A 26,388-nucleotide genomic window follows, 5' to 3' on the forward strand; every position below is an offset into this window, starting at 1 on the left:
AAGGGTCAGCAAGGCCGGCCTCTACATCCCACACCTCTTCCTCTGCTGCACTCTCCTTGCTGATGCACTTGGTTGCTAGCCTTCCCTAATGTCCACGCTTGCTTTCTCACTTTTCATTCCTAGAATCCACAGCAGACTGACTACATGATTTAGTGAGGGATGGTGTGATTTGGGTTGGGAAGGTTTAGTTAGGAACAACTGAAGATTCTTTCTAACACTACAAAAAATCATCTTTAATTAAGCAGTGTTGATGTTAGGGTAGAAAATTGTGTCCAGTTGTCCTTTGGTATCTGCAGGGCACTGGTTCCAGGACACCCTGCTGATATCAAAATGCAGAGGAGCCCAGGCCCCTTGTATGAACCAACTGTACATACTTTGGAGAAGTTTTATTTGCAACCAAGTGTTTGGTATGTTTAGAGTGCCTCAACATACTGGGAGGACAATCCTGAAATGGAAACCCTGCAGAGGGTCTACGGGATTTCCTTTCCTGATGACCAGATGATGACAGACTGGGAGAAGCTCCAGGAGGAAGCCAAGACCCGGGATCACAGGAAGATTGGGAAGGTATGCTGCTTGGTTGAGCACTACCTTGGGAGCTGAGTTGTGATCACATCCCAGCCAGGCTGGCTTAAAACTAACACTGCTTCTCCTCTCCTGTCTTCTGTTTTGCTGGCGCTCAGAGTTTGCTGCTGAGTTCTTTCATGTGCCTTACCCCAGATGTCTTCTAACGTCTTTCCTTCTTGTATTTTTCATTTGATTTAAACAGTTGCACCTTTTTCTCATTTTTATTGCAATAAAAATAATTTTTTTTAAGAGCGTGTATACTTGGTAATGTACGTTGTACTTGGGAAGCAGAGGAGAAATAAAGATTTGCAAGCAGGCAGACCTGAGTGTAACTCTCAGTTCTGCCACCTGGGAGCTGTGTTACTTGATTGAGCCAGGTAACTGATTGTGGAACTCGGCCCTGCTGGGTCGCCACGCAGCGTGACATGAGGATGGACACTGGGTGGCAGTGGCCACCTAGGGCAGGCTCTCAGTATGACAGCCATGTTGATGTCACCATCACTTAGAGCCCACCTCCAGCAATGAACTTTTCTGATCTTTTTGCCATGTTGTCTCCTCATGACAGCCATACTCCAAGGTGCCAAGTAAGAAATCAGCAGTAAATAAAAGGTGAAATAAAAGCTAAATTCAGAGTTAAGTAATCATAAATATGAATTGTAATTTTACATGTGCTGTTACATATAGTTAGATCCAAGTATTGAGGGACTTTGGAGTGCTAGCATTAGGACTTGAAAATGATGGGGTTCCTGTTGTGGCTCAGTGGTAATGAATCTGACTAGTATCCCTGAAGATGCAGGTTCAATCCCTGGCCCCACTCAGTGGGTTGAGGATCTGGCATTGCTGTGGCTGTGGTGTAGTTTGGCAGCTGCAGCTCAGATTGGACCCCTACCCTGGGAACTTCCATATGACATTGGTGCAGCCCTAAGCCAAAAATAAATAAATAAATAATTGGAAGTAACTAAGTATATGTTTTATTCCTAGCATATCTATGTGTACAGTAAATGTTAAGCAACAACAGTGAAATTTGAAATGCAATTATTGTTTTAATCTAGGAACAGGAACTTTTCTTTTTCCATGATCTGAGTCCCGGAAGCTGTTTCTTTCTTCCCAGAGGAGCCTTTATTTATAATGCACTTATGGATTTCATACGAGTAAGTTAATTTTTAAAATATTCTATACTTATCCAATTCTATAGTTTACTATTTTCTCTCATTGTAAAATGTCCAGGCATTTCCATTTGTTTTATTTTAATATACTAAGAGTTTTGAACCTCAAAGAGAAATGCTGCATTGTGGCTTCTGCTAAAAACATTGAGATAATTTTTATTCCCCTAAATAAATTTATTCTTGGATTTCATTAAATGTACCTCTTGCCCACATGAGTTTCTAGACCATGTGTGATACAAAGATAAACTTTAGACCAGGCGTGGAGCTCCCTATGAAAGAGAAGAAAGGAAGAGGTGTTCATCCTGGCACAGGATGCAAAACCACGAAGTGTTGCTTTTCCATTGTCTGTGATGTGACTCCTGGCTGATTTGGCAGCTCCAGAGCAATGAGGGCAAAAACAATTTTGTAAAATAGGCTTATGTATTACAAGTTCATAGAGTAGAAAGTCTTCATTAGGATTACATAGCTGTTGTTCAGAGATGGTCCATGTGGACTGTTAGGATTACATTTCCTTCCTTGTACATTTTTTGTCTTTCCTATAATTAATAATTACCTAAAATTTTCATTTCCTCAGTTTTCTATGTGCCTATTACTAATTCATCTTCAACTTTCTAACAAAACTCTGAGACTCCTTGCAGCATATTCTGATGATTCCTAGGTAATCTCTTAAGTATTTTTTTTTTTTCAAAATTTGGTCCTCTCACTCCAGAATTAACTTGCTGCTAAGATTCTTGGCAACTGATGTCTTAGGACTTGCTTTTGTCATCACCCTGGCTACTCCCCTATCTTTCCTGTGCTGAGTCCCCTCTTTCCTAACTTGTGTCTTTCCTTGCTTCACCCTCTGTCTGGGGGAATGCCTTTTGCAGTCACTTCCTGAGAGCATCCACGGTCTCACTGGTTACTCTCTGACTCACTGTTCTTCCTTCTCTTGGCTGTGTCCCTGGAGGCTGACCTCCATGGATTCTATCTCCTGGGCTGCATACCTTCCATAGGGACTGGCCAGTGCTTAACCATTCGTTGGAGGGAGATGAGAGAGCAGGGAGATGAGTCTTGAATCACGGAAGGTTTTCATACTTTAGCAGGTGGTAATGGCCATCTTTATGGCTACTGTTTGGGATATGCTGTCTTTGCTGGAAAATCAGCACAGCTCCTGGCACCCTGAACTTCCTGAGTTGGGGGTGGAATGTGTGGAGAATAGACAGAAAGCCTCTGCAGTGGCCTGAAAGGAATCTTTTATCTTTTATAGATGCAAGACAGACATGGCTGATGATCTGGCCCAAGGCCGGATCATATGGGGTGCAGAATTGTATGGCCATTTATATACATAAGCCCAGTGGTCTCTTATGCCAAGGTAGGGGCATTGGTGGGAAGGAGTGGGTCTCTGAGGCCTGGAATGGGAATGTTTGGCAGACACAGTTAAGGTAAAGAACTTTGAGCTCCCGGATATTCTTGTCTGAAGAAATCAGCCTTTCCATGAAAAAAAAAAATTCAAGAGACTTCACCTTCCCTTGGTTTTCTGCTATATGGTCTTGCCTTTTTCCACATCTAATAATCTTCTATTCTGTGGTAGACATTGTATATAAAAACAACTGCAGAGGTTCTGGAGGATGTTTTCTCCCGCTAGAGCACTTACCCATTGCCGGGACTGAACGCTTGTCACTCAATCCAGAGACAGCTGAGTCAGGGCTGGGCTTCCATTTGGATGGGACACAGGCTGCCCTCCGACTCATCCCTATTTCTAAGGCCTGGCCCCTGGGGCTTTCAACTGACCATCTGGTGGTTATTTGTCTCCTCATCCCCCAAAGACTGGAGGAGAGTCAGTTCTGCTCTCTGACTGTGTTCGACTGCTGAGTGAAAGTTCTCCCAAGTCTCATCTGTTTACCACATTAGCTCAGAAGGTAGTAATTTGTCATCTGAATTAGGTCTGGGTACAGATGAGGCTCCCCAGGTGTGACCCTCAGGTAGAGAATATTGAGGGCAGTTCTCTTTAATACATGGCCTGTGAACTAAAGAGATAAGTTACCTGTGGGCCACCCTCCCCCATTGTAAGACGATGATGGAGAGGATGCAGTAATATTCCCATTCAGAATCAGGAGAGGAGCTGCTAGGAGTCTATAGACTTTTTGACACCTCTTGACACCTCTACTCCAGGGTCAGAAAATGCATGTTGCTCAGGACTCAGTTGTGTTCCTCTGGTCTCTGGTTCTAAGTCATCCTCCCTTTCCCACGAGAAGTGGCCCACACATTCCTCTGAGCAGCTTTCTCAGTGCTCCCAACCCAGTTCCTTCTGAGAAGATTAGGGGTCCAGAGACCTCATCTCTTTATGCTGTCTCTGTTCCTTTCTCTCCAACCTAGTATAATCCCTACGGGGGGTCTTTTACATACCATGTTTATAATCAATGCTTAGATAAAGCCACCCCCATATTTCTTTCTAAGACAGATCCTTCTCTACCAAGGGATGCCTGGGAGGCAGATAATACTTAAAAATGTAAAAGCATTCATCCTTAACTGGGTGTGCAAGGCACCGTCTCAAGACTCTTAGAAGCCTCATCAGGTACTCAGCTCTTTCTGAGGTCTCTGCAAAGGGCAGGCGGCCACACCTTCTAAGAACTTTACCTTAAAATTGTAAACCTGAATTTTACCTTTGTCCTGAAGAGTCTCGTGAGTCTTTTGCTGGGAGAATCTGGGGATGAGAAAGGTTTATTTCTGAATCCAGTAGGTCCTGCCACCTTTGTATTCCTCTGAATTTGGCTCAGAAATGTAATAGTGCTCTCCCTAGTTTCTGTCTGTCCTGTATTTTGTCACAAGTGGCTAGAAGTCAGATGTCCCTTTCCACGTTCTGCCTGGACCTTCTCCAGCTAAATCTGAGTTCTTTGGGGACCCCTTCTGGTTTCCATGTTATCTGGGGTGACAGTGTTACCAAATCTCTGGCACCACATAGCAAGGGTCCTCTTTTCTTCAACTTTCAATAGTATTTTCCTTACTGGTGTTCAAGTCCTCACAGACAGTTCTTTAAGGCCCTTCCAGCTTCTGCCCACTTGACCCAAAGCCCCCTGTATTAGGGTTACCATTAGAGCAGCAGCCATGTCCAGTGATGCAGGATCCGAGCCTCATCTGTGACCCATATCACAGCTCATGGCAACGCCAGATCCTTAACTCACTGAGTGAGACCAGGGATTAAGCCTGTGTCCTCATGGATGCTAGTCAGATTTGTTTCCACTGAGCCACAACGGGAACTCCTAAATGAAATTTTAACTGGAAATGCTGAAATACAGAAGACAGGAACAATACCTTAAAAATGTGAAGTCTGGAATAGGCTTTTTTTTTTTTTGAGTGTGAATCTTTTTAAAAAAAATTATTATGATCGATTTGATTTACAATGTTCTGTCAATTTCTGCTGTACAGCCAAGTGACCAAGTCATACATTATATATATATAATTCCCACATTATCTTCCATCATGTTCCATCACAAGTGATTAGATTTATAGTTCCCTGTGCTATACAGCAGGATCTCATTGCCCATCCACTCTAAATGCAACAGTTTTCATCTACTAACCCCAGACTCCTAATCCATCCCACTCCCTCCTCCCCCTCCCCCCAGAAAACCTGAGTCTGTCCTACATGTCCATGATCTTTTCTGTTTCGTAGATAGATCATTTGTGCCATGTGTTAGACTCCACATGTAAGTGATATCATATGGTGTCTGTCTTTCTCTTTCTGACTTACTTCACTCAGTATAAGAGTCTCTGGTTCCATCCATGTTGCTGCAAATGGCATTATTTTGTCCTTTTTATGGCTGAGTAGTATTCCATTGTGTATATATACCACATCTTCCTAATCCATTCATCTGTTGATGGGCATTTAGTTTGTTTCCATGTCTTGGCTATTGTGAATAGTGCTGTGATGAACATACGGGTGCATGTGTCTTTTTCAATGAGAGTTTTGTCTGGGTATGTGACCAAGAGTGGGATTGATGAATCATATGGTAGTTCTATATTTAGTTTTCTGAGGTATTCCCGTACTGTTTTCCATAGTGGTTGTACCAATTTACATGGAATAGTCTTTTAACCGAACCCAGGTTCAGCTGCTTGCCATTCTTAAGCCAATAATTTGAGAGACAAGTGTCAGTAAAAAGGAAAAATGTTTCAATCAGAAAAGCTGGCCTTCTGAGGAGATGCTGGGCTCATGCCCAGAGACCACCTCCTAAGATTCTGTTCAGCCATGACAGCTTTTAAAGGGAAATATGGGATGGGGGAGAATCTCAGTAAATCACGAAGGCAGGAGTTTGGGTTCTGCATCTTTTTCCATTGCCTGACGACTGGCTGACTCCTCAGATGTATCTTGCCTATGTGATTTTCCTGCTGGAGTTCTAAGGGGGCTTTTGGAGGTAGAGAAATAGGACTTTTTACTAGGAAAAGAATCGACAGCTTAGGCAAGGCGTGGTGTGCCCGCAGGAGAACATAGATCAGGAGTTGGTTTCAATTGCTTAATAGTCTCATTCCTATAATTAGGTTCTTTTTAGGTTAGAGGGGAGCAGAAATGGGCAAATAGGAAAGGGGCAAAAGAGAAGCTTTCAGGCTTGCATCTGGGATTCTCCCATAAAGTTTCAGCTTTCCCAGTTCTTCTGAGGCCATTGTTCTTCTCCTTTCTGGATTCTAAAGTATATAGTTGACATCTCCTCTCCTCATCTCTTTGACCTCGTAGATTTATTAAAACTGTTATTTTAGTGTGATTTCGGAAAGAGTTGTTTAAGTGGAATTGCTTTAGTTCTTGTGATGAAAAAGTGACTTAAAAGAATTTCTCTATGATGCTGATATTTAGGTGCTATTTTAGGTGGCCAGTTCACAGACGCAGGTGGAGATTCAGTACCTTCAGTAGCCTGACATTATTACTTCTGGGATGAAATATGATTTTTAATCTTCAGAATAAGCCTTCAGGATTTCTTCAGACCAGACTGAGCTGTAGCTGCTCAGTCCTCAGTCATCATGACTTTGCTTTTTCCCAGACTTGATTGTCTTGACTCTTTAGAGAAAGAAATTGATGACATGGATTCAGATATATTTTCTCTAACTTTTTCTTCTGAAAAGTTCAAATTTGCAGAAAAGCTAAAGTGTAGGACAGTGAACATCCCTGCATCCTTCATAAAGATTCATCATTTGTTAATATTTTCCAACTTGGTTAGTCTCTTACTTACATGTGTGCATGTATAAGAGACAAAACACTATATATCACATATGTATATCATAACATATAGAGATAGGCCGTATACATATAATATATGTATGCATTTTATTTGTAAATGCAGTAGTTTTTGTTTTTTGTTTTTGTTTTTGCTAAACTGTGTAAAATAAGCTGTAGACATAATCACACTTCCCCTCATAGGGCATAATTTAAAATCATTCCCAACTACCTCAACAAAACAGATTCCTGATGTGACTGTATCCAGAGTGGATTTAAAAATCTGTTGATTACTATCTCCTGAGCTAAGTTTTAAAATAATCTCTAGTAAAAACAAACCAAAGTACAGAAACCCCTTTAAGTTCTGAGACTTTATTTGATCTGAATATATATAGCCCTCTGACTTAGCCACCAAATAAGTACTACCAATCAGAGTGACCTATAATTTTGTTGAAACTTTCCAATTTGGTAAGAACAAAGGATAGCTAAAGAAGCTTACTAGGTGACTGAGATGTAGGCTATTCATGATTTTTTTTTTTTTTTTTTTGGTCTTTTTGTCTTTTGTCTTTTTTGTTGTTGTTGTTGTTGCTATTTCTTGGGCCGCTCCCGCGGCAACATGGAGGTTCCTAGGCTAGGGGTTGAATCGGAGCTGTAGCCACCAGCCTACGCCAGAGCCACAGCAACGCGGGATCCGAGCCGCGTCTGCAACCTACACCACAGCTCACGGCAACGCCGGATCGTTAACCCACTGAGCAAGGGCAGGGACCGAACCCGCAACCTCATGGTTCCTAGTCGGATTCGTTAACCACTGTGCCACGACAGGAACTCCGGCTATTCATGATTGAATTGAAAAGATGCTCTGCTGAAGAGTGACAAAAAATATAGTCACCATATTTCAAAACTATTCTCGTTAGCAATTTTGAAATATGTGTTTAATTGTAAAAAGTGTATTTTTATTACTTAGCTACGATATGGTGATCTAGTTTTATGCCGGAGGCCCATTAAATGATTAACAAATGTTGAAAATCTAAGAATCACTGAACAAAGATCATCAGATCAATATCTTGAAGGAAAAAAAAAAACCCAGCAAAGTTAAAATAAAAGAATAACTATGCTTAGAATCATGACTCTCTTTTTCTGACCCTAGCAATTGAGTTCAGAAGCTGTTAATTGATAGGGAGAGGGAGAGAAACCAGCTTGTGACTTAGCAGATAGCAACTGCTTAAAATGGTATGAATCAAAATTCCCAACTTTGTATTATTTTTTAAATTTTTATTGAAGTATCATTGATTTACAATGTTGTGTTAATTTCTGTCATACAGCAAAGTGATTTAGTTATACATATATATATTCATATTCTTTTCCATGATGGTTTTTTTTTTTATCATACTGACTATAGTTCCCTGTGCTATACAGTAGGACTTTGTTTATCAAAATTCCCAACTTTATTTCTACTTAAAACTAAATAGATCAAAACTGCAAATTTACATGCATCATGGCATTCAGGCTTATTGAAGTATAAAACCATTCTACCTCTAAAGTAATAAAAAAAAAAAGCTGCTGTTTGTCTAGAATGTAGGAGGATTTGGAAATTTGTAGTTATAAAAAGTTTATATATACATAGTATTTCAATTACTAATTCTCAAAGAATTAAAACATTACATACTATGTTACTATATACTATTAAATAAATGTATTTTGGGTTTTTTTTTTTTCCCTGTCTTTTGTCTTTTTAGGGCTACACCTGCAGCATTTGGAGGTTCCCAGGCTTGGGGTCAAATTGGAGCTACAGCTGCCGACCTATGCCACAGACACAGCAACGAGGGATTCGAGCCTCGTCTGCGAACTATACCACAGCTGACAGAAACGCCAGATCCCGGACCCACTGAGCGAGGCCAGGGATTGAACCTGTGTCCTCATGGATGCTAGTCAGATTTGTTTCCGATGAGCCACGACAGCAACTCCTAAAATAAATATATTAATGTGAAAATTATATTGAGCATACATGAATTTTTTCCTTATCTATAAAGTAATGCCCTGAAAACCAGGGGCGCATTAGCCATGAATTAGTGTAGGGCATAATCCTGAGTTTAAAATCCTTTGTTCACAGTGTTACTTTGCCTGGAATGTGATCTATCCTAGTGGATTGTAGCTTTCTACACTTGTCTCCTTTAGGAGGAATACCACCAACGCAGCTTCACAGAAGTGCTATCCCCCAACATGTACAGCAGTAAGCTCTGGGAAGCCTCGGGACACTGGCAGCACTACAGAGAGAACATGTTTACTTTTGATGTTGACAAGGACACTTTTGCCCTTAAACCCATGAACTGTCCAGGGCACTGGTGAGTGTTCAAAGTGAAGCAGGAGTGGCTCCTGTTGTGGTGTATCAGAAATGAATCTGACTAGTATTCATGAGGATGCAGGTTCAATCCCTGGCCTCACTCAGTGGGTTGGGGATCTGGCATTGCTGTGAGTTGTAGTATAGGTTGCAGATGAAGCTCAGCTCTGGCATTGGTGTGGCTGTGGCATAGGCCAGCAGCTGCAATTCCTATTTGACCCCTAAAAAAAAAAAAAAAAGTGAAGCAGGGAGTTCCCTCATAGTGCAGTGGGTTAAGGCATTGTAACTGCAGTGGCCAGGGTCACTATTGTGGCGTGAGTTCAGTCCCTGGTCCAGGAACCTACATATACTGTAAGAGCTACCAAAAAAAAAAAAAAGGAAGAAGAAGAAGAAACAGATCTGTGCATATTAGCACATAACATACTTCATCACAATTAACTTTTAATATTATTTTATTTTTTGAAATTAAGCGATTCCTTTAATCTGAAGAGTGGTGATTAGAAATCATCTTTACCAAGTTATTTCATTCTGGAGAATGAATTTTATTTTTAAAATATGGTTTCTGTTTGGCAGGTTTGGAATGTTAGCTGGAAGCCATTTACTATTTTCTCAGAGGATAATATTCCATATCAACTTTATAAATTATTATAATATTTCTCTTCCTAATAGTAATACACTTCATTCTATACATATTTGCAGAACATTTAGTTCTTATATCTTATTTGGGTTGATTGTAACAAGACCAGTAAGGTCATAATCAATGACTAGATTTCATTGGTTCTTTTTTGTTTTTTTTGTATTTTTGCCTTTTCTAGGGCCACTCCTGCGGCATATGGAGATTCCCAGGCTAGGGGTCTAATCGGAGCTGTAACTGCCAGCCTACACCAGAAGCATAGCAACGCGGGATCTGAGCTGCATCTGCAACCTACACCACAGCTCACGGCAACACCAGATCCTTAACCCACTGAGCAAGGCCAGGGATCAAATCCAAAACCTCATGGTTCCTACTCAGATTCATTAACCACTGAGCCATGACGGGAACTCCAGATTTCACTGGTTCTAAGATACCTTTTTCCCCTACATTTCCACATCCATAAAATTGGAATGCATCTTACAATTGGCACCTAAACAGTATGTCATAATTTGGTTAATGGTTATTTTCCTAGTGGTACATAATATAATCAGTGGTACGTTATGTAATCAGTATTGTCTTAGAGTCTATGAAAGACTGTAATTATCCTAAAGCTGCATGATATGCAAATTCAACCTTGTAGAAAAAGCAGATTTTACAACTGGAAGTGAACAGGTAAATTCTCCATAAAAAAAATCCCAACTATTCTAGCTTTATATCATCAACATACATAGTTTCAAATAAAGTGACCTTAGAAGGTAACTAATTAAAACAAACCCCTGAACACTGAAAAAAGCTCTTTGCCGTTTTCAGTAAAGACTAAAAGAAATTCAACTTTATAACGGTGGCATGTGAAAAATATATATATTTATATTTAATTTTGTGAAAACTGATATAGAAACATTCTATTCCTGTTTTAAACAGAAGGTAGATGCTAATCTAGTGCATTGCATTCTTTAAAACACCTGTATTAACAATATCTTAACTAAGTTTTCTTTAAAACACCTGTATTAACAATATCTTAACTAAGTTTCCCATTGGATAACATTTGAAGCTATAGCCTGTGATTCCAATATAATTATAAGAAAGCTGAACAAAAGTGCAGAGTGTAATTTTGTATCTTCAGGTTTCAGAATGAGGAAGCAGGACCACATGGTTTGGTGGTAATGGAATATGGGAGCCAGGAGTGCTTTCTGCAGAAGAGGTCTTTAATTTTACAGAGGAAATTAGTTGAGTGCTTGGTACTAGAAATACAGAGGTGATTAAGACACAGATCATTTCCTCTGGGAGCCCATGAGTAGAGTTTGGAAGAAACAGATACGTAGACAGTTGTAGAAAAAAGTTGGGACCAGTGTCAAAATGACAAATAACTACTTAATCTTTTCAGTGCTAAGCAAAATCTGTATGTTGCTACATCTTTTCTAGCTTGATGTTTGCCCATCGTCCGCGATCTTGGAGGGAAATGCCTATTAGATTTGCTGACTTCGGAGTTCTTCATAGGAATGAACTGTCAGAAACTTTGAGCAGCTTGACCCATGTCAGGCGCTTCCAGCAGGATGATGCACACATCTTCTGCACAGTGGAGCAGGTAAGCAGCAATAGAAGTGAAGCCTGGTCAATAGGAATTCCTGGTCAATAGGAAGCCTTGGACGCTTCGCTTGGTCATTCCGAGTGAAATAAACTGAGGTCCTGATTCAGCGCCAACATTTTGTGATTCTTTAATTTGGGTCATACATTAGTAATCTCTTGACAGGGAATTATTTTCCCAAACATAACTTATTATAAAGGAACAAAATTCTCTGAAAATTAAAACTTTTGTTTGATACAATTTCAAATTATTTTTAACAATAACTAACAGCAAAAGTAAAGGCAATTTTATTCTTTATACATTGGGACATAAATTACATTGTTTATTTCTTTTTTATATAGTAGTTTGTATCTTTGAATTACAAACTCCTAACTTATTTCTCCCCTACTCCCTTTCCCCTTTGGTAACCATAAGGTTGTTCTCTATGTCTGTGGGTCTAGTTATATTTTGTATATAAATTCATTGGGATCATTTTTTTAGATTCCACATATAAATGATAGCATATATGTATCTTTTTCTTTCTGATTTATTTTACTTAGTATGATAATCTCTAGGTCCATCCATATTCCTCCAAATGACATTATTTCATTCTTTTTTATGGCTGAGTAGTATTCCATATATTTTAAATGGAGTACTTTTAAAATAGTAAATATATTTAAAATAGTATAGTTTGATGCAGTATATAAAAATCTGTGGGATTCCATTAAAATGGTACTTAGAGGACACTTAGAGCCCTAAATGTCTACATTAGAAAAGAATGTTTTCAAATCAATAATCTCAACTTCTACTTAATAAACTAGAAAAAGAAGAGCAAGTTTCATCAGAAGTAAGCAGAAGAGGAGTTCCTGTCATGGCTCAGCAGAAACGAACCTGACTAGCATCCATGAGGATGCAGGTTCTATTCCTGGCCTCACTCAATGGGTTAAGGATCTGGTGTTGCCATGATCTGTGGTGTGGGTCACAGATGCGGCTGGGACCTGACATTGCTATGGTTGTGGCATAGGCTGGTGGCTACAGCTTCAGTTCGACCCCTAGACTGGGAACTCCACATGCTGAGGGTTCAGCCCTAAAAAGCAAAAAAAAAAAAAAAAAAAAAAAAAAAAAAAAAAAAAAAAAAGAGAGAGAGAGAGAGAGATGTAAGCAAAAGAGAGAAAATAGCATAGCAGAAATCATGAGATATAAAAAAGAAAAACAATAAAAAAATCAATAAAAACCAAAGGCTGGTTTTCCTTGAGGACTATAAACCTTTAGTTTTATCAGAGAAAAAAAGTCACTAATTAAAAACACTAGAACTGAGAGAAGTGACATTACTAAAGATTCTATAGATATTAAAAGGATAATAAGGTAATATTTTGAACAAGTTTATGCCAGTAAATTTGACAAATCAGATGAAATGGACAAATTTTTTTAAAAAACACAAACTACCATATTTTTCTCAAGAAGTAATAAAATACTTAGTGGATGGATTCATGAGCAGAATGGAGGGGACACAGAAAAGAATCAGTGAACCTGAAGACACCAATAGAAATGGCACAGTCTGAAAAACAAGGAGAGGAGACTGAAATAAAATGAACAGAACCTCAGTGACCAGTGATAGTAAAACAAAACATCTAATATTTGTGTCACCACCCAAACATCTATGGTCAGTTAATCTATGACAAAGGAGACAAGAATGTATAGTGGAGGAAAGATAGTCTCTTCAATAAATGGTGCTGGGGAAACTGGACAACTGCACAAAAGAAAATGCAATTAGAACATTGTCTATCACCACACACAAAAATAAACTCAAAATGGATTAAAGAGCTAAATGTAAGGCCAGACACAATAAAACTCTCAGAGGAAAACATAGGCAGAACACTCTTTGACATAAATCACAGAGACATCTTGTTTGATCCACCTCTTAGAATAAAGACACAAACCAATGGGGCCTAATTAAACTCAAAATCTTCTGCACAGCAAAGGAAACCATTAAAAAAATGAAAAGACAACCCACAGATTGGGAGAAAGTTTTTGCAAATGACTCAGCCGATAAAGGTTTAATCTCCAAAACATACAAACAACTCATACAACCCAACAATGGAAAAACAAACAAACAAAAAAAACCAACCCAATTGAAAAATGGGCAGAAAACCTAACTAGATATTTCTCCCAAGAAGACATACACATGGTCAGCAGGCACATGAAAAAATGCTCAACATCACTAATCATTAGAGAAATGCAAATCAAAACTACAATGAGGTACCACCTCACACTAGTTAGAGTGGCCATCATTAACAAGTGAACAAACAGCAAATGCTGGAGAGGATGTGGAGAAAGGGGAACCCTCCTTCTCTCTTGGTGGGAATGTAAATTGGTACAACCACTTTGGAAAACAGTATGGAAATACCTCAGAAAACTAAATATAGAACATATGACCCAGCAATCCCACTCCTGGGCAAATACGTGGACAAAACTCTCCCTGAAAGATACATGCACCCATATGTTCATTGCAGCACTATTCACAATAGCCAAGACATGGAAACAAACTAAATGCCCATCAACAGATGAATGGATTAGGAAGATGTGGTACATATGTACAATGGAATACTACTCAGCCATAAAAAGGACAAAATAATGTAGCAACATGAATGGAACTAGAGACTCTTACTGAGTGAAGTAAGTCAGAAAGAAAAAGACAGACACCGTATCATATCATTTATATGTGGAGTCTAAAACATGGCATGAAAGATCTACAAAACAAAAGATCATGAACATGTAGGACAGACTTGTGTTTGCCAAGGGGGAAGGGGAGAGAGTGGGATGGATTAGGAATCTGGGGTTAGTAGATGAAAATTGTTGCATTTGGAGTGGATGGGCAGTGAGATCCTGCTGTATAGCACAGGGAACTATTTATCTAGTCACTTGTAATGGAACATGATGGAGGATAATGTAAGAAAAAGAGTGTATATATATATATATATATATGACTCGGTCACTTTGCTGTACAGCAGAAATTGATAGAACATTGTAAATCAATCATAATAAAAAACTTTTAAAATAGTTCTCATCATGGCGCAGCGGAAACGAATCAGACTAGGTTTGATCCCTGGCCTTGCTCAATGGGTTAAGGATCCAGCATTGCTGGGAGCTGTGGTGTAGGTTGCAGATGTGGCTCAGCTCTGGCATTGCTATGGCTGTGTTGTAGGCTGGCAGCTGTAGCTCCGATTCAACCCCTAGCCTGGGAACCTCCATGTGCTGAGGTGCAGCCCTTAAAAAAAGGAAAAAAAAATTATGTCACCAGAGGTTTGCAAAAGTTGGAGAATAAGGGTGGATGTGAAAAAGTACTCAAAGGCTGTGATAAGTTGTGTAATACCTAGAGAAACCACTAAAATAAAATCTGTACGCAGGGATACACTTTTTAAAAAATGATAACTAATAATGGAATTCTTAAAAATATTAAATTAACACAGAAAAGTGGGGAAAGGAAACAGAAATCATTAACAAGAGAATATAGGAAGAAAACAGTAAAAAACAAAAGGGCAAACTTAAGTCCTAATATTATATTAAATGTAAATGGTTTAAATAAACCAATTAAAATATATGGAGTGGCAGAGTGATTAAAAATATTACAACTATGTGCTACCTACAAGAAACAAACTTCAGATACAAAATTATAGGTAGGGTTGAAAGTAAAATGATGGAAAATGATATATTATGCAAACATTTATCAAAAGAAAGCAAGAATAGCTATATTAATATCAGATAAAGTAGATTTTAGAGGAAATTACCAAAGACAGGGTATTACATAATGATAAAAGTGTTAATCCCTCATGAAGATATGGCAATCCTAAATGCATAAAGTAGAAATCATACAAATCTCTTTTCTAACCACAGTGGAATTAAACTAGAAATCAGTAAAAAAAAAAGCTAAGAGGAAAATATCCAAATACTTGGATACTGAGAACGCATTTCTAAATAATCTATAGAGGAAATCACAAGAGAAATTTTTTTTTCTTTCTTACGACTGCACCAATGGCATATGGAATTTCCAGGGCCAAGGATTGAATCTGGGCCATAGCTGTGATGCCAGGTCCTTTAACCCACTTCACCAGAAGGGATCAAACATGTGCCTGTGCAGAGACCCAAGCCCTGATTCTTTTTTTTTTTTTTTTTCCTGTCTTTTTAGGGCCACACCCGCAGCATATAGAAGCTCCCAGGCTAGGGGTCTAATCAGAGCTATAGCTGCCAGCCTTCGCCACAGCCACAGCAATGCCAGATCTGAGCTTCATCTGCAACCTATACCACAGCTCACAGCAATGCTGGATCCTTAACCCACTGAGTGAGGATAGGGACCAAACCTATGTCCTCATGGATATTAGGGTTCATTACCACTGAGCCACGATGGGAACTCCTGCAGTTGGATTCTTAACCCATTGTGCCACATCGGGAACTCCCACAAGAGAAATTTTTTAAAAGTTACATTGATCAACGTGAAAATGAAAATGCAACATATTAACATTTATGGGTAAGATCAAAAGAAGTGCTAAAAGATAAATATATAGCAATAAATGTATATCTTATACAGAAAAAAAAGAAAAGTCTGAAAGCATTAATCTAGGCTCCCACCACAACACCTAGAAAAAAAGGATAAAATAAATTCAAGACAGTAAGAAGAAAGGAAACAATAAAGATAAGAACAGACATCTATGAAATTAAAAAAAGAAAAACGATGGAAAAACATAATGAGAAAAAACTGGATCTTTGAAAAGATTAATGAAACTTACAAATGTCTATCTTTTTCTATTTCTGAAAAAGAAAAATACTAAGAAAATACGAGTCACCAATATTAAGAATCAGTAGGAAATATTACTAAGACCTTGAAAACATCAAAAGCATAATAAAGGGAATATAATAACACTACACACATTAGTTCAACAACTTCAATGAAATGGATTAATTTCTTGAAAAGCAGACTACTGCAAATTACCCAATAGGAAATAGATCATTTGGGAACCCTGTCACTATGAAAAAATAGAATGTGTACTTTTAAAACTCCCAAAAAAGGAGTTCCCATCGTGGTGCAGCAGAAATGAATCTGACTGAGAACCATGAGGTCGCAGGTTCGATCCCTGGCCTCGCTCAATGGGTTGGGGATCCGGCGTTGCTCTGAGCTGTGGTGTGGGTCACAGATGCGGCTCGGATCTGGCATTGCTGTGGCTGTGATGTAGGCCGGCATCTGTAGCTCTGACTGGACCTCTAGCCTGGGAACCTCATGTTCCTTGGGTGCAGCCCTAAAAAGCAAAAAATAAAATAAAAGTCCCCAAAAAAAGAAATTTCCAGGTTCATATCAGATAGTTTCACTGAAGAATTCTATCAAACATTTAAAGAATTAACGCAGGAGTTCCCATTTTGGCTCAGGAGGTTAAGAACCTGACATAGTGTCCGTGAGGATGTGGGTTCCATTGCTGGCCTTGCTCAGTTGGTTAAGGATCCAGTATTGCCGCAAGCTGTGACGTAGGTTGCAGATTCGACTTGGATCTGGTGTTGCTGTTGCTGTGGCATAGGCCTCAGCTACAGCTCTGATTTGACTCCTAGCCTGGGAACTTCCATATGCTGCTGGTGCGGCCATAAAAAGAAAAAAAAAATTAACATAGATTCTTTCTGTTCAGAAAATTGAAGAGGAAGGAACATTTCCTTGTTCATTTCAGCATACAAGTCCTCTGCATATTTTAATTTCCACCTATTACTTTTTTTGAGTGATTATATTTTTTGCCTTTTGTAGGGCCACTCCTGTGGCCTATGGAGGTTCCCAGGCTAGGGGTCTAATCAGAGCTGTAGCTACCAGCCTATGCCAGAGCCACAGCAACACGGGATCCGAGCCATGTCTGCAACCTACACCACAGCTCACAGCAATGCCAGATCCTTAACCCACTGAGTGAGGCCAGGGATCGAACCTGCATCCTCATGTATACTAGTCAGATTCATCAGCCTTCTGCCTGTGAACTGGCACTTACACCATCAACTCTCTTGGTTCTTTGGGGATTTATCCTTAATACTGTGTGATCCAATGCCTTATAATAAATCTCTGTTTCTCTGGAGAACTGAGACTGATACAGTGGACTTAAATAGGACAAGCAAAACCTATAAAACTTTAAAAAATAATGTATGAGACAATCTTTAGGATCTAGGGCTAGGTAAAGAGTCTTTAGACTTGACATCAAAAGTACAATCCTTTTTTTTTTTTTTTTTTGTCTTTTCTAGGTCTGCACCCAAGGCATATGGAGGTTCCCAGGCTAGGGATCTAATCGGAGCTGTAGCAACCCGCCTACACCACAGCCACAGCAACGCAGGATCCCAACCGTGTCTGCAACCTACACAGCTTACGGCAACACCGGATCCTTAACCCACTGAGCAAGGCCAGGGATCGAACCTGCATCCTCAAAGAGACAATTTCATGGTTCTTAGTGGGGTTCGTTAACCACTGCAGCACGACGGGAACTCCAGAAAGTACAATCCTAAAAGGAAAAATCAATAAATCGAACTTCATCAAACTTAAAACTTTTCGCCTTTGAAAGACTTTATTAAAGGATGGAAGACAGGCTACAAACTGGAAGAAAATATTTGCAAACTGTGTATCTGAGAAAGAAGTAGTACCTAGAATAAAGAAATCTCAAAACTCAACAGTAGTAAAATAATCCAGTTAGAAAATGGACCAAAGACGTGAGCAGACATTTTCCAAGGAAGGAATACAGGTGGCAGATAAGCATATAAGAACATCATTATTGAAGACACGCAAATTAAAATTACAATGAGAGTATTACTGCATACCTTTTAGAATGGCTAAAATAAAAAACAGTGACAACATCAAATGATGGCAAGTATGTGGCGAAACTGTTATCTATCAATCATCATTGTTGTTAGGAATGTAAAAATGTACAGCCACCCTGGAAAACAATTTGGCAGTTTCTAAAACTAAGCATCCAGCTACTGTATGACCCAGAAGTTGCACTCCTAGAATCTATCCTAGAAGTAGGAAACATAATGTTCACTCCAAAATCTATACAAGAATGTTTATAGCAGCCTTATTACTAATAGCCAAACACTGCAAACAACACATATGTCTTTCAGAGGATTAAACAGTGGCACATCCATCCCATGCAATACCACTCAGCAATAAAAAGGACAAAGAATTGACATTGAAAATCAATGAGTGAATCTTCAGAGAATTCTGCAGCATGAGAGAAGTCAATCCCAAATTTTCATATTACATTGATTCCATTCCATTCTGTTCTTAAAATGACAAAAACATAGACATGGAGACCAGATTAGTGGTTTCCAGGAAGAGTGAGGGTGAGAGGGAAGCAGTGTGGATGTAAAACAGCCTTGTTAAGTGTCCTCATGGTGATGGGGTGATTGTGTATCTTCTTGCATCTTTGTTGACATCCTGGGTATGACAGTGTACTGTGGTTTTGTACCATGAGGGAAAACTGAGTAAATAATACAAGGATCACTGTCTTAGTTCTTACAAATGCATATTAACCTCCAAATACAAAGTTTAACTTTAAAAAATGGGCAGAAAGACTTGACCATTCACTTTACCTAAGAATATATTCAGAAGAAGATATACATCTAAGAAGATATGGCAAAGAAGCACATGAATAAGGGATTCAAGATCATCCATCACTAAGGAAATGAAAATGGAAACCATAATGAGCTGATTCTACACCTATCAGAATGGTTAAATTTTATTTATTTATTTTATTTTATTTTTAGGGCCACACCCTCTGCATATGGAAGTTCCCAGGCTAGGGGTAGAATCAGAGCTGCAGCTGCTGGCCTGCACTACAGCCACAGCAATGGAGGATCTGAGCCAGGTCTGAGACCTACACCACAGCTCACAGCAACGCTGGATCTTTAACCCACAGAGCAAGGCCAGGGATTGAACTTGCAACCTCATGGATACTAGTCAGGTTCTTAGCCCAACGAGACATAGTGGGAACTCCAAAATGGTTCATATTTAAAAGACTGACTCTAGCATGTGTTGAGAATGTGGAGGAACTGGAACCCTCATACACTAGTTACAGAAATAGAAAATGTTACAGTCACTTTGAAAAACAGTTTGGCAGTCTCTTAAAAAATGAGACACACATACACACCATATGACCCAGCCATCTTACTCCTTTTCTTTTTCTAAGATAAAAAGAAAGCACATGTTTATACAAAGACTAATACACACATGTTCACAGCAGCTTTATTTGAAATAGCTTAAATATAGAACCAGCCCAGTGATGGGTGATTGTGTAAAGGAACACTGAATTGTGTTAGTCCCTACTAAAACCTCCACTCGTTTTCCGTTGCTCTCAGGCTAAAAAGTGCAGGCGCTACTCAGGTTTTGAAAGCACTTGTTTTCTCTGACCCCAGCCTACCTCTAGCCTGATTGCCTGCCATCCTCCCCTTTGTGCACCTCTGCCCTCTCCCGGGCAGCTCCCCATGGCTGTCCTACCCTGGTCTGCCCCTCTGTCCTCTAGTCCCGCACCCTTGGGGTGCTCCTGCTTCTCCATGGAGAACTCCTACTCATCCTCTGACTTTGGCTTGGCCATTCCTTCCTCTGGACAGCTGCCCTTTCTCCCCAGTGCACTGTTCACAGTGAGGCACCCTTGCCTGCTTCTTCATCTGCACTGGACTGTGGGAGCCTCTGGCAGCCTGTGTGCACCTGGCACCTGGAGGGCATTCCATGAATATTCAAGTAGAGAAAGGATGAACAGCCCAAACAGTGCCATTGACTGTACTCTAAAGTAATAGCATGCTTTCTTTCTATCTGACATGAAGAATTTTTTAATGCTATAAATGGCTTTAACTTGGTATCTTCTTCAAGTTTTTCACTTCCTTTAATTTCAGATTGAAGAAGAAATAAAAGGGTGTTTGAAGTTTTTGCAATCTGTTTACTCGACATTTGGCTTCTCCTTTCAATTAAATTTATCAACAAGACCTGAAGACTTTCTAGGAGAAGTTGCGATATGGGATGAAGCTGAAAAGGTAGGGAGAAACAAAGTGTTACCCTTCATTTTCGTGACTATGGAAAAATGGCTTGCAAGAGGATGTGATGCTCTGCAATGGAATTAAAAATTGGAAGTTCTAGGGTAAACGTGCGGATTGTACCATGTAGTTAATCCAGTTTTCACCAAAACAGTGATAAAAGCAATACTTTACATTAGTTTCACACTTTAGTTTACATCAGGTTTTCATTTATACTCTTTTCGGTGCTGGTCACTAATCAATTTCAGAAGTTTTTAAAGTAGTCCTCTGGCTCCTTCAGCAGCTCTGGTCTGGCCTATACCACAGGAAATGATGGAGATCCAATAGCTCCTTGGAGCTGGATTAACCCCAAATCTCTCTTGCATCCCACTAGATGGAAGAGAGTTGCAGTGAGTCATTGAGATCCCCAAGAACATTCCAGCCCCTCACCCACACAACTCCAAGCAAACCAATGTGTCTGGAGCCCGGCACATACTGTGGTCTAGACCCCCGTGCTCTTGGGAGCCAGAGACTTGGTTTACCTGGGGCAGGACAGACAGACAGCAGAGAGAAGAGGAGATCTTGATTCCTCTGTCACTAGATGCAGGCAGTATCCATGGACCAGGCCTAGGAGAGCATCAGAGAACTCTGCTCACACTTCCCCTTTCTCCCAGACCTCATGGAAATCTAGCACCTCTTGGCCTTGGCCCCTTCTGTCAGGCCTTCCCATCCCTGTGTCTTCAGAAGCCCAAGAGATGCAGTGACCTCTGTTTTATGTTCTTCCCCCAAATCTGGCCAGCCTTTGGCTTTTAAATCCCTGGGAGCCCCTAAACTTCTTTCCATCACCCAGTTACCTGCTGTAACAGGACCTCATTTTCTCTAAGAACATATGCCAGAGTCTCTGCTCCCTCCGGAAACAGAGGGAGGCAGCTCCAGCTTATACAGTGCTTCTGTGGTGGTGGCCTTCTTTGAAGCAGAAAGGGAGCTGCTTCAGGAGGCTTCAGCCCATGAGGGAGGCTCCTGGGATCTTGCCAAGAGCAGCTCCTGACCCACCCTGACTGAGACTCTGAGAGAGGCTTTCTTGGTGATGCTGCCCTCAGCCCCAGGACAATACCTCTTTTCTACTTCCCCATCAGGCACTTCACTCCCAAATGTCATGGCCCTTATAGCACCGTGTGCTGGGGTGATGACAGGAGTCTGGTGGGGGACTTAGGAATGCCTGGGTGCTTCCCAAAGAAGCATTTTCACAGGGGGTGGCCAGAAGACTCAAAGAACCCTTTCACTAATACTTGCGTGCACACGCAGTCCCCTTCAGTGTGGACTGTCTTCACTACAAGCTAACTTGATAGACTGCCTGCTTAGTCTGGAGACCAAAGTGGTCCTCCCACTTCCATAGCTGCATGTGTCACAAAGGGCACTGCCCACAACCTGCCTGCACAGAGGGGTGGGAGAAACAAGAGAGAGGTGCAAGGCCTGCCCCACTGGTCTTCTTATACCTGAACACAGAGTACACATGGAGCAAGGTTAATGTATGTAGGCTTCTCTTGTAAGGAGCTGGTAAGTGTAGAGCAGAGGGGGCCTGCATGGGCAGAAGTGCCAAAAGTACCTCTCTCTAAGTAGAACAATTTAGTAAATGATCATTTTTCTTCCCCAATTAAAACATGATTGTTTTGGGAGTTCCCCCTGTGGCTCAGTGGGTTATGAACCCGACTAGTATCTATGAGGATGTGGGTTCAATCCCTGGCCTTGCTCAGTCATTTGGGGATCTGGTGTTGCCGTGAGATGTGGGGTAGGTTGCAGATGTGGCTTGGATCCCAAGTTGCTATGGCTGTGGCATAGGCCGGCAGTGCAGCTCTAATTCAACCCCTAGCCTGGGGACTTCCATATGCTGCAGGTGCAGTCCTTTTTTTGAGAGCAAGTTCCATCATAATCATCTTTATATAGTCCTTGCTCAGTAGTTTATTGAATGTAAAAGATGCTCAATAAATATATGTTGAACTAAAATAGAATGTGATTAAGGTTTGAATTTACAGAGTTCCCATCGCGGCACAGCAGAAAAGAATCAGACTAGGAACCATGAGGTTGCAATCTCTGGCCTCACTCAGTGGGTTATGAGGATCCAGCATTGCTGTGAGCTGTGGTGTAGTTCGCAGATAAGGCTTGGATCCAGCGTTGCTATGGCTGTGGTGTAGGCCGACAGCTGTAGCTCGGATTAGACCCTTAGCCTGGGAACCTCCAAATACCTCAGGTCCAGCCCTAAAAAGTAAAAAAAAAAAAAAGAAGAAAAGATTTGAACTTACTTTTTTGAGCTGTATGACAAACAGATAAAATGTACAATGATATTGAAGTTATAAATGTTCTCTTCTTAAAAAAAATAGCAACTACAGAATAGCTTGGTAGAATTTGGAAAACCGTGGAAAATGAAACCAGGAGACGGAGCATTTTATGGTCCTAAAGTAAGTAGACCATATGTTTCTAAAAGAATAAAATTAAAAGGAAAAATAAAAACTGTCTCTAAACAAACACTTAATTTACAGATTGATATAAAAATCAAGGATGCTATTGGTAGATACCATCAATGTGCTACAATTCAGCTGGACTTCCAACTACCTATAAGATTTAACCTTACATATGTTAGGTGAGTGATTGATAAATACTATAATTATTGTCATTTGAGCATTAGCAATACAAAAACAAGTGTTGGTGATTGCTTATGCACATGCGTTTGTTTACCTGCTTGTCATGTGGGTGGAGGTCAGCTTTGGTTTTCTCAGGACCTGGTGGTGTGGGGAGGGAGGATAAGTGAGCATGAGGTTAGAGCTGTGAATAAAGTACCTGGAAACATGACCCAAACTGCAGCTGTCCCTCAGGCAGCAGGGGAGACTCATAAAGAGCTGACACTGGCTCTATGTCCTGAGGATGAGGCAGTTGCAGGGGAAACAGAGAAAAAAGGCAATTTCATCACTGTAAACCAACTTCTCTTTAAAAATGTTTTCCTTAACACAAAGTTGACTTCATTTGTATATGTGTGTGTACAGTTCTGTAAGTTTTAACACCATATAGAGTGGTATGCCCACCAGCACGATTGTGATGCCATCAAGCCAGCAGATTCCTATGCTGTTCCGTGCTGTCGCATGCTGTTCCAACCCCAGCCCCTGGAAGCCACTGAACTCTCCATCACCATGGTTTGCCTCTCCCAGAATGTCACAGAAGTGGAACCATACTGTAGGTCAGCTTTTGAGAGTGGCTCGTCATATCAAGAATGTCCATGGCATCAATGTGACTTGTCACTGGTGATGTTCACCTTATTCACTTGGTTAAAATAAAGTTTCCTGGGTTTCCCCACTGTAGGGTTATCATTATTCCTTTTCCATCATCTGTTTTTGGAATTGGGGTTTTCTTTTTAAAATTTTTTAAAAATTTTTTATTTTTAATTTTTTTGATTTTTAGGGTCGCATCTGCAGCATATGGAGGTTCCCCAGGTAGGTCTAATCAGAGCTAGAGCTGCTGGTCTACACCACAGCCACAGCAACACAGGATCTGAGCCACATCTACGACCTATACCACAGCTCACAGCAACACCAGATCCTTAACCCACTGAGCAAAGCCAGGGATCAAACCTGCAACCTCATGGTTACTAGTCAGATTGGTTTCTGCTGCGTCACAACAGGAACTCCGAGAATTGAGGTTTTCAAAGTGATTAATATGCTGAGTAATATGGGGTTGTATTCCAGACATATTAATGAGGGAGGAGCATCAAGGTCACCACCTTGATCAAGTAAGTGTTCTCTCTAAGGAAGCAAGGCTGGTTTAACACTGAGAAGTGTATTCTCACCTGTGACACTCAACAGTGCTGGGAGGCACTGAAGAAAATTTAACATTCATTCTTATGAGAGGAACAAGTCAATTTTCATATGATGATAAAGAACCTTTATTAGAAAATAATAATAACAGCTTGATTTAGTTGAGAAGAAGGTGAACCACGTATTTGGAATATTAATCAGAATTGTTCTGGGAGTACTCATATTTGAAATAAAGAGACAATATTATTGTTACAAGTAGATGCTAAGATGTCTAGAATTCCAACAGAATCAAGTGACGAAAAATTAAAACCGATAATAAAGTTAAGTAAGGTACCTAGCAAATAACATCAAAATGCAAACATCAATTTGAATTAGATTAGAACAACCTGCTAGGAAATGCCATGGGAAAAAGTTCAGAAGCAGTAACAACAAGAATAGCAACAAATATCTAGCAAAGAAAACCAAGCAAAATATCTAGGAATAAATTTAACAAGAAATAAAAATATATAGTATTTACATGAAGTATATGCCATAAAACTTTATCAAAGGGCCAAAAAAATTGTTTATTTTATTTTATTTTTATTTATTTATTTTTGTCTTTTTAGGGCCACACCCATGTGGAAGTTCCCAGGCTAGGGGTAGAATCAGAGCTGTAACTGCTGGCCTACACCACAGCCACAGTAGGGCCAGATCTGAGCCACGTCTGTGACCTATGCCACAGCTTATGACAACACTGGATCCTTAACCATTGAGCAAGGCCAGGGATCAAACCCACATCTTTGTGGATACTAGTCAGGTTCATTACCACTGAGCCACGAAGGGAACCCCAAAAAGATTTGTTTAAATGAAGATTCATATTACACTATTAGAATGGGAAGAATCAATATTGTGAAATTCTCTTCACATGTGTCTCTAAATCTAATGTAATTCCAGCTAAATCCACTGGGATTATTGGGGGGAACTTGACACTTTACCACAATCTAGGTCACTATGTGTCCTTCTTAAGTCTAGACCTGATTTTAATTCTTTTAAAATAAATTTTGGGGGAATTCCTATTGTGGCTCAGCAGGTAACAAACCCACCTAGTACCCATGAGGATGTAGGTTTGATCCCTGGCCTCGTTTAGTGGGTTAACGATCTGGCATTGCCATGAGCTGTGGTGTAGGTCACAGATGCCAGTAGGATCCTGCATGCCATGGCTGTGGTATAGGCTGGCAACTGCTGCTCTGATTCACCCTTTAGCTTGGGAACTTCCATATGCCACATGTGGCCCTAAAAAGCAATAAATAAATAAATAAATAAGTAAACAAAACTTGGGACAGATATTTCTGGTACCCAGGGGCCTGTGAAAGCACTGTGCTGCTTCTTTCATTCCCTACACAAAACAACATTATGTGACATTCAGGGGCATGCAATACTGGTTCCAGTTTGTAGAAAGGATTATTTCTTCATGTACCTGAACAGGACTGGACTCAAACTACCCACCCCCACCCCAAAGCTTCTGTAGGATTTGACAGAGGATTTGGGCTGCAGTCAGTCTGCAGCAGCTCTTAGCAGAGATGACTGGCAGTGATGATATCTAGTGAAAGCTCACTTGAAGTGAGTTTAGTGAATGAGCCTCTGTTATTTTTTTTTAACTCAATGAATTTTTTTACATTTATAGTTGTACATACAATGATCATCATAAGCCAATTTTATAGCATTTCTATCCCAAACCCCAAACCCACCCCCACCCCCCACCCTGTCTCCTTTGGAAACAATAAGTTTTTCAGAGTCTGTGAGTTAGTATCTGTTCTGCAAAGAAGTTCACTGTGTCCTTTTTATTTGTCTCTTTACTTTGTGCGTATATGTATTTTAGTATTAACTAGCTTTTACAATGTTTAATGAGAATTTTTCCTAAGAACTTTGTAAGCATCTTGTCTTACATTTGTTGCACTAATGTGAAATTTATTTTTCTGGGAAAAGTGCACATATCTTGGAGTGAGTTACTTTATTACAATTAACAGTCATAATTTGCTTTTAAGATATTTTTCTGAAAGAGAGGAGAGAATCCTCAAAGGTAAGGAGCATGTCATGGTTTCAGGTCTGTAAAGGGAATTTGACCAGTGGACTTATACAGTGTGGG

The 26,388-nt window shown here is 40.1% G+C and overlaps 1 protein-coding gene across 4 annotated transcripts in view; it reads left to right on the forward strand.

The window, feature by feature from the left end:
• TARS3 (threonyl-tRNA synthetase 3) overlaps nt 1–26,388 on the forward strand; it is a 73,070-nt gene that overhangs the window by 39,478 nt on the left and 7,204 nt on the right. For all 4 annotated transcript variants that reach the window (XR_014815556.1, XR_014815547.1, XM_084976556.1 and 1 more), the window contains exons 9-15: nt 418–564; nt 1,617–1,715; nt 9,085–9,251; nt 11,304–11,466; nt 20,344–20,481; nt 22,839–22,916; nt 22,998–23,098. Coding sequence is in view for 2 of the 4 variants with exons in the window: in XM_084976556.1 (XP_084832682.1) it covers nt 418–564; nt 1,617–1,715; nt 9,085–9,251; nt 11,304–11,466; nt 20,344–20,481; nt 22,839–22,916; nt 22,998–23,098 (893 nt within the window). In the remaining 2 variants the exon portion in view is untranslated. The remainder of the gene's footprint in view (nt 1–417; nt 565–1,616; nt 1,716–9,084; nt 9,252–11,303; nt 11,467–20,343; nt 20,482–22,838; nt 22,917–22,997; nt 23,099–26,388) is intronic.

Source organism: Sus scrofa, chromosome 1, assembly GCF_054392235.1.
Source record: "Sus scrofa isolate SSC_HxYL_T2T_F1_AM1 chromosome 1, Sscrofa_HxYL_maternal_Yorkshire_Landrace_v2.0, whole genome shotgun sequence".
Classification (NCBI taxonomy): domain Eukaryota; kingdom Metazoa; phylum Chordata; class Mammalia; order Artiodactyla; family Suidae; genus Sus; species Sus scrofa.